The sequence below is a fragment of the Bemisia tabaci genome, chromosome 9, assembly GCF_918797505.1.
Source record: "Bemisia tabaci chromosome 9, PGI_BMITA_v3".
NCBI classification, from domain to species: domain Eukaryota; kingdom Metazoa; phylum Arthropoda; class Insecta; order Hemiptera; family Aleyrodidae; genus Bemisia; species Bemisia tabaci.
The window spans coordinates 23,795,361-23,804,639 of record NC_092801.1 but is presented as its reverse complement, the minus strand read 5'-3'; the positions used below and the strand labels follow the sequence as shown (position 1 = coordinate 23,804,639).

Here is a 9,279-nt window from a genome sequence, read left to right as displayed (position 1 = left end):
CTGTTTCTAGTCTCTCTTGCTGACCCTGTTTCGTTCTCTCCTCTAACATAAGTTAGAAGTCCTTCACTGTTGCACATAGATTCTTTCTCAAAACTCGCTATTCAGATGTGTCATTATTGTATATAATCTCATCCAATGACAATAACAAAATTAGAGAGGCACACAAAATTAGAGAGGTTTGCACTACTGACTTGAATTCTGAATGATTAATTATTGCGCAAATGCTACCAAACCATACCAGTGCGTATCAGTGTGCTACGCATGAGGATCCTCTAGAACGTCTAAGATTCAATGCAACTTGAAGTTGTATTCTGTAATTAAGTAGCTGAAAAGTGTAGGTTACGATAATGAAAAGGTATTCTAATTTTATTAAAATAATTTATTTCAACAATTATTTAAATTTGATAAATGCATAAGTTTAAAACGCAGAGCTTATTCTCAACCGGGAAAAACTCATAAAAAAGAGGAAACATGTAGGATACCGTAAATAATTTAATCGTCTTCAAAATCAGAAAAAAAGTACAAACATTGGTAACTTTCCAGGTAGGTATCGAGTTTCATCAGGGACTATGACTTTAGGGTGATTTTTTTCTCGATTCTTTCGCATTTACATTTTTACATCAGCTTTTTAAGATTAATATTTTTAAGAGTTTTTTTGTTTTCCTGACACTCATACTGACAATCAATCAAAGTAAATTGCTCACTCTCCGGTCTGGGTCTAAGACGAGGTCTGCAACTTCAAACTTCCAAAGCTGATTATGAAATTCTTGATTAATGACATATTGAGCCATTAAACATTTTTGATTAAAGACGCACCAATGTTGACCATGCGCTTGATTTTCACGAATATTACTTGGAAATAATGCATTTACAGGCCTCATCTTTGACCCAAAAAAATGAGTCACTTTTGAAGTAGTAGTAGGAGGTTAACTTATTTCGGTACCGATTTTCACCTAGTGGTACACTGCCTTGCTAAGGAAGGACGCCGTATGAACATTCGAGAGTTGCAAAATTCCCTTCGATAAAATGTTTTTTTTTTTTTTTTTTTTTTTTTTTTTTTTTTTTTTACGGAGGGCTATGAATATTTTTCCTTGACATTTTCAGGAACTTTAGGTAAAATTGAGAAAAAAATTATCTGAAACATTGGAAGGAAAATATTCATAAATTTACCAGGAAATTCGTGTTTCATCAAAGGAAAGGCGACGCCTGAAGGTTCATACGGCGTTCTACCTCTGCACGGCAGTACAGCGATGACCTGCTAGCCGGCTCCGGCTACTGTGTTCGCCCCCTGATTGAGGTCGCACAATGGCACACAACAGTTCAAGGTTGGATAGATGCCATTTAAGATGCCGTTTTTGGAAAGCATATTCCTGGTGTTCTAACCATGAGTATCTGCCTACCCATGATCATTCCACCTATGTCTTCTTACGCAGACAGTAGTCTATACTAAATCTTTTCAACATATATGCACCGATACGTTGAATTCAGATCCCATACAGAAAAAATACTTAGCATGCTCATAGATCTATTATTCATTGATTCTCAAATGCGAAGGCATTGGCCAACCCTACGATCGTGGCACACTCTTTGCTAAAATTGGTGAATCTTATCGTGTGCTGACTTCAGTGGCGAGGCGTGAATGATCGATTATCGATATTCCTCCATTTGAAGCCATGGTAAAGAATCGATTATTAAGGTGTTCGTTGTGAACACCCTGTTTATCGATCATTTTCCATAAGTTTAAACGATAGGTCAATCGACATATTATCGCAAAGCACGCACACTGGAAAAAAAAACACATTGGATCCATAGTCCAGACTCTTAAAAACATCGACAAGTAAAAATACTCTTGATTCAATCGGATTTTTGCTTACATCAAGAACCAAGCCTCTTAATTTGAGCGGATTTCCTTTTCATTTAAGCTTAAATCTGATTGAATCAGGAGTATTTTTTCTTGTCAATGTTTTCAAGAGTCTGGACTCTAGATCCAATGTGTTTTTTTTCCAGTGCACGCCACCGGCTGAACTGTAGGTACATATTAAGAACTTTTTCATGTGGCACAACAACAAGGTTAGCATTGCCTCTAGTTCGAACAGTTTTTCGTGAGAAATTTGCACACTCTATCGAAACGCTTAAGGTGCATGTACAGCTCATGCTGCTGCGGTACAGAAAAACGTCATTTGAACCTCCAGGCGTTGCCAGATTTCCTTTGGTAAAATACGAATTTTCGGGAAAATTTGTCAATACTTTTCCTCTAAATTTCAGATAATTTTGTTCGCAACTTTTCTGAAACTTCCTGAAAATTTCAAGGAAAAATATTCATAACTTCCCTAGAAAATAAAAATGTTATCGACGGTAAATCGGCAACTTCCGAATGTTTATACGGCGTTTTTCTTTAGTACGGCGGCATGGGCAAAAGCATCATTGTGTCCCAGCGCCGCCGGTGCATGGCGTCTTGGCACAGACTCCGACATCTCATTGTTGCACTAAGAAAGATTTTGCCCCATAGCCCGTCGGTTCAACCCCTGTCGAAGCGCCAGTGGCGCCTCACATCGGCGGCGCGAGTTATTGTCGCATTGTCAACTGACGGTTCAGCCGACGGCACCATGATTTACCACGCTGCCTTGCTGGGAAAGTACGCCATGGGAACCTGCAGACGTTGCCAAATTCCCATGTATAAGATATGAATTTTCAGAAAAATCTGTAAATAATTCTTTTTGAATTTGCCAGTGAACTTAATATCGTGACTTTAATTCACGATATCATATTTAAAATGTCTTAAAATTTCAAGAGAAAATATTCGTGGCTATCCTCGAAAATAAACATTTTGTTGGAGTAAACTCGGAAACGTCTGGAAACTCACAAGGCGTTTTTCCGTACTGCCATGCTAGGGAAAAACGCCGTGAGAGCCTTCAGGCGTTGCCAAATTTCCTTTCGAAAAACGCGAATTTCCTGGTAAATTTATGAATATTTTCCGCCAATTTTTTCAGATAATTTAGTTCACAATTTAACCCAGAGATTCTGAAAATTTATCGGGAAAATATTCATACCTTTCCTCAAAAACGAACATTTAATCGCAGGAAATTTGACAACTCTCGAATGTTCATACGGCGTTCTTCCTTAGCACGGCATCCACTTGACGGCTTTCTACATTCGCCGTCAGTTAGAATATTCATGGTTCGAGGACCTTACTTACGGATATGCTTCTCCAGAACGGTGTTTTTAGTGACACCTACCTTAAACTAATAATCTTTGCGCGACCTTATTAGGGAGTTTAGCGTGCTTCGCGATATATCGATATTTCCCCATGTGCAGCTATGGTAAATAATCTATTATTAAGGTGTTCGATGCGAACACCATGCTTATCGGTCCTTTTCATAGGTTTAAATGGCAGATAAATCGATATATCGCAAAGCACGCAACGTCATTGGTCAGCCCGCTGGTCAGACGAGGCAAAAATCGATACCCAAAAACGTTACCGCACAACTCTCTGAAAAGAAAAGCATTCTGGAAAAGTCAAGCACCTGGCATAGAATTAGTTTATACGGTACAATATTCACCAACTAGTTTATGCTTAAAGAATGTAGAAGTGCTAGTTTTAGCCCATACAATTCACCGAAAAAGATACTCTAAGAGGTCCCCAAACTCATCGAAAACTCTTCGAGGATCTGTATTTTGAAGTTGGTGGATTTCCACCAAAGTTCATAGCAATTCTAAGAAACCCTCAAGCTCAAATCACATTCAACAAAGTCTCAACGTATGCATTGAGTATTCCCTTCCCTTTTTTAAAAAGAGTGAGAGGTGTTAAAATTTAATGGGGTAGTTGCGCGTGTTAAAAAAAAATTGCTTTGCTCATTGTATTGGATCTCTGTGGATTACTAAGAAATGATGAGATCCGTCTAAACAACAGTTTTTACGCCCATAATCAAAGCTTTAAAGTGAATTTTTCAGTGATCAAATTATTTGACCTGACGTAAAAATTGCATATTTGCATAAACGTGATGCATATTTTAAAATAAATTGACAAATAAAAAAATACTGAATAAAAGATTACCCTTAAGAGAATGATGTACAGCGCGAGAGAAAACGGAGGTTCCTGTTTTGTGAATGTAACAGTATTTTACGTTTAATTGATTCAATCTTGAAATTTACGGTCTATTAAGAATATTTTATAAGTTATTTTAACGACTTTGTCATCGAGTTTTTTCTCTTTCTTTCTTTTTAGAAAAATCACTGATAATTTATGAACAAAACGGTTTATTTTCGACACGCACAACTTATCCATCTAACAGAGCGGCTATTCAAAATTTTATGCACCCTGGATTACAAGTAGTGAAACAATTCATCCAAAAGACGGCTTAGAGAAGAATCAGTCTGACTACACGGCAATCGTTGCGTCGTCTAACTTCCTCTCGTGTTTTGTTTCTCTGCTTAAAATTGTGAGACAAAATCTACTTTATAGTACCCAATATTGTAAACATCGTAGTACATTTTTCATATGCTAGAGCACGTTTGAATTAAACAATGCTACGAGGTATCACTTTGCTTATTTCATCGTTTTTAGGATATACAAAGGAACATATCTTCATTCCAAGGTTGCAAAATTGTCTTACAGAGTTCTTATTTCACACGAAGGTGACGACGCGACACAATTTCTGTCCAAAATTTTGCTGATATTTTACGCCGAAAAATCTGTAAAATTTAAATACAAGTACCGAAATTGTTCCTGAATACAAATAAAAATTGTGAACTAAAATTTTGCAACGTTGAAATTCAATTACGTTCCTTCGTTTGGGAAACGACGAATTTTTGGCTGACAGAAAAATAACCCGAGAGGAAATCAGGTAACGAGAAATGCAATTTGAACCATTGGCGGATCCAGAAAATTGGCAACATTGTTTTTTCTCCATTTAAACCTATGGAAATGTACCGATTCTTGGAGGGGCTAGGTGTTCCGACAAGAATCGATTATTTAACATAGGTTTAAAGGGAGGAAACTCGGTGTTGCCAAATTGCTGGGTCCGCTTCTGATTTGAACTGATTCTGGTCGAAGCCGTGCGATCGGTAGAACATCGCAGTCAACAACGTCCAAGCACGGAAGACAGAGCTGGAACTTGATATATACCGAAAAGTCTTCATTAAAGAGTGGCGAGGCGTGCTTTGCGATATATCGATTGATCTGCCGGTTAAACCTATGGAAAAGGATCGATGAACAGGGTGTTTACGACGAACACATTAATATTGCTGAGGAAAAACGCCGTACGAGCCTTCAGGAGTTGCCAGATTCTCCTCAATAAAAACCGAATTAACTGGAAATTTTTTGAATGATTTGCCTTAAATATTTCAGACAATGGTGATGTTGCATGTGCGAGGAATTTGCGATTTGACTGTTCATTCATAGGCAAAAGTTCGCGAGAAACACGATGGTGCCACTGATTTTCTCTGAAATCAATTCCCAAACTGAGAAAAAGTTCTCAAGTCGAGGCCAAAATGGAGGGACTATCCAACGTTATCCTGAGAGTCCACATCTACATCAAGACAAACTCTCAATGCAAAGATAGGGAGCAAACACATTAGCAGTGATGACATGTTTTCAGTTTTGGAGTCCCCAAATAAAGTGGCAGCCCTGTCAATGAATTTGCTCCCTATCTTTGCATGGAGAGTTTGTTTTGATGTAGAGGTGGACTCTCAGGGTAGCGTGGGATATCCCCTCCACTTTGGCCTGAACTTAAGAGCTTTTTTTGAGCTTGGGAGTTGATTTCAGAGGAACCCGTGGCACCATCGTGTTTTTCGCGAACTTTTACATGAGAATCAACAGTCAAATCGCAAATTCCTCAAACACGCAATATCTCCATTTCGTTCGCAATGTGATACAAAATAACTGAAAATTTCAAGGCAAATTGGACGTATTTCTGTCAAATGGAACCAAGCGCCAAATTGAGTTCCTTTTGAAGATTTTAGAATCCCGGATAGCGCGTTCTGTCAAACGGACCTAAGCGCCGCGGAAAAGCATTGCGAGTATAGGAGGAGCGAGCATCGCGTTCCGCAACACCCGCCAATCCAAGCCCCCCTCTCCTTTCCCCTCCCTATGGCGCTTAGGTCCGTTTGATAGAAATACGTCCAATTGGACCGCGTTTAATAGAAAGGAACCAAGCCACATCAGCTATTGCCAAATTTAACCGGGCAATTTAATTTAAAACGAGAGAGAGTCTGTGTGGATTTCTTTGAAAATGTTTAGAAATTAGCTTCGTACTATGGAGAAAATTCACCAAAATTTGCACGAAAATCCGCACAACCGTTTTCATGTAAAAAATTAAATTGCCAAATTAAAGTTGGCAACAGCTGATGTGGCTTGGTTCCTTTCTGTTTAACGCGGTCCAATTGGACGTATTTCTATCAAACGGAACTATGTGCATTATGACGTGAGCCCTGTTATGCATGCGTTCTTATGGGTCCTAGGACTCGTGTCTTAATGCACATAGCTCCGTTTGACAGAAATACGTCCAATTATGAGTAACTTCCCTTAAAAAATACATGCTTAATCTGGAGAAATTTGACAACTCTCGAATGTCCATACGGCGTTTTTGCATAGCGCGGCAGAGTAGGTGATCGATTCTTCACCATAGCTTCAAATGGGGGAATATCGATGGTCGATCATTCACGCCTCGCCGCTGTAGTTAATCACCGGGCCGGCGGAATTTTAATCGTGCCCGTACCACGCGGAGTTAACCTCACTCCTTTTCCCACCCCACGAGTGGAACTCGGCGCCCCTCCTCGATTGCGTGAACGTTGAAGAGTCGGGGCTGTAGTCGGCCGCCCTCAGGAGCATCTTGTGGATGACGGATTTCTTCTCCTCCGGCTCCCGATCCGAGAGCCTCAGGTTGAGGATGTAATTCAAAAGGTGCTTAACTCGCTCGCCAGTGGACGATCGATTTCGATTTGGCGCATTTCTTCTCCCTTTCCTTGAAATCGCGGTATAGCTTCTCGACAGCCGCGATAGAGGGGTCTAGATTTCCTTCTCTCGAGTCGACCTCTCTTTTTACCAAGGTGTGTGTATTATCAGAGTTTTCATCACTAGGAACTGCTTCGGGAGCGGTCGACTTTGTAGCCTCTCTTTTATTCAGAGAAATGGGATGGTCTAAGTTGCCGGGTTCTTTCACTAGTTCCAGAATGCCGCTAGCGTCGGTTTCTTTATTTTCTTGCCCTAGATTGTAGTTCTCGTTTGAGCTTCTTTTCCCGCCCCAACTGTAAAATGCGGGACCGCGTTTCCCACCCTGCGCGTTGTACGTTGAACCGGAGGCGGCTCGTTTCCCACCCCAACTGTTGAACGCCGGCGAGCGCTTCCCACCCCAACTGTTGAAATTTGCCCGTTTCCCACCCCAACTGTTGAAATTTGCCCGTTTCCCACCCCAACTGTTGAAATTCGCCCGTTTTCCTCCCCAACTGTTGAATGCAGGTGAGCGTTTCCCGCCCCAAGAGTTGAACGCAGGTCCGCGTTTCCCACCCCACGAATTGAAATTTGCCCGTTTCCCGCCCCAACTGTTGAACGCAGGCCCACGTTTCCCACCCCAACTGTTGAAGGCAGGTCCACGTTTCCCACCCCAAGAGTTGAACGCCGGTTTGGGGGGAGCTCGTTTCCCACCCCAGCTGTTGAAATTTGGCCCTCGTTTTCCACCCCAGCTATTGAACGCCGCCGCGCCGGCACGCTTCCCACCCCAGCTATTGAACGCCGCCGTGCCGGCGCGCTTCCCACCCCAGCTGTTGAAGGATGGACGTCGTTTGAAGCCCCCGTTGGTGTTGTACAGAGAATCGGCGAATTTTAGGATTATGAAAGGGTCGTTTCTTTTTGTTTCTTCGAGAGCGTCTATGGAGTCTTCACTGCTCCTTTTGCCTCCCCAGCTATGGAAGCTGGAGGTTCTTTTGCCTCCCCAACTGTTGAATGCAGGCTTGGCCCTTTTCGGGTCTAGGTGTTCGAGAAAGTCAAGAGGGTCATTATTTTGGCCTTCCGCTTGTCTTTTCTCTCTCCGATGTTGACCTGAAACACGTAAACGAGAGTAGAGAAAAATTTTGAAGATACCGTAGAGATATTTAAAGAAGTCAAGCAAAATGGGATATTCAAGTTGGACGGACAAAATTTTCATTATACTGGCGAACCTGTTTTGGGTAAACAGTGCCCATTTTCAGTTTTTTCTCAGTGCTGATCTTCATCTTTGGCATTACGGCATAGTTTTACTGACAAAATTTTGAAGGAGAATACAAAAAATTTAGAAAATTTTCATAAGTACCGGTGAGGGCACGCTAATTACCTTATTATATTAATCTTGGCTATTTTAAAATATTTTTGTTGCTTTAAGAAATTATTCATTGAGTCCCTCCAATAATTGGACGTATTTATGCTAAATGGAACTATGAGCAAGTGGAAAGTGGGCAAGTGGGTTGTGCTCGTTAGTTGAGGGCCATAGGAATGAATGGGATTTTAAAGCGCCAGTGACGTCATGTCAGCGGCATAGAAGCCGCCGTCGCCGAGCATTAACTCATGAGCCCTGTCCACAACGCTCTTATTGTCACATGTGCACGGCTCACGAGTAGCGCTTAGTTCCTTTCGATTTAATGTACAATTCCGCTTTTCCATTTTCCCAAAAGGAACTACGTCCACTTTTACAATGTTTCTTATCCAACTCACCACGAGCACACCCCATCTTTCCACTTCAACATAATTTCTTTTAGCATAAATATGTCCAATTCTGCAAATGGTTTGTGCTCATATGAGCATTTTCCCTCTGTATTGAGATTATCAGCTTTATGCTGATTTTTAATGCACGTTGGCTACAATACCAACTTTCTTTCTAAACGACTCGTGCGTTTACTGCAATCAGTTTGTATCATGCTAGATAAACCCACAAATAGAGGGCGCAAGGCACCCTCGGGGGTTGGGCTGCGTTGCGGTCGGCTTACTATCTTTTCCGCACAAAGTACATTTGTGGTAATTTTCCCGATTGTCGTTGCCGTACAAAGTCATTTTCGCACGAATAATTTTCTGTGGTACGTGGCAACGTCGAGAAAAATATGAGGCATATTTAAGAAAAATGAGTGAACAAAGATTGCGATGTTGCCAGATGTTTGAGATCTGATTTGTGGGAAATGATTTTGTGCGGCAACGATAATCGAAAAATTACCACAAATGTACTTTGTGCGGAAAAGATATTCTGCCTTGCGGTCAGAAGGCGCTCCCCCTAGTTAGAAATACTTTTACTAATGAGTGAATTGATAAAACCACAA

The 9,279-nt window shown here is 41.0% G+C and overlaps 1 protein-coding gene across 1 annotated transcript in view; it reads right to left on the bottom strand.

Annotated features, from left to right (window-relative positions):
- Positions 1-364: 364 nt before the first annotated feature.
- LOC109039244 (uncharacterized) overlaps positions 365-9,279 on the bottom strand; it is a 64,909-nt gene continuing 55,994 nt past the window's right edge. The window contains exon 3 of the mRNA XM_019054656.2: positions 365-8,035. Coding sequence (XP_018910201.2) covers positions 6,906-8,035 — 1,130 coding nt within the window. The 3' untranslated portion in view covers positions 365-6,905. The remainder of the gene's footprint in view (positions 8,036-9,279) is intronic.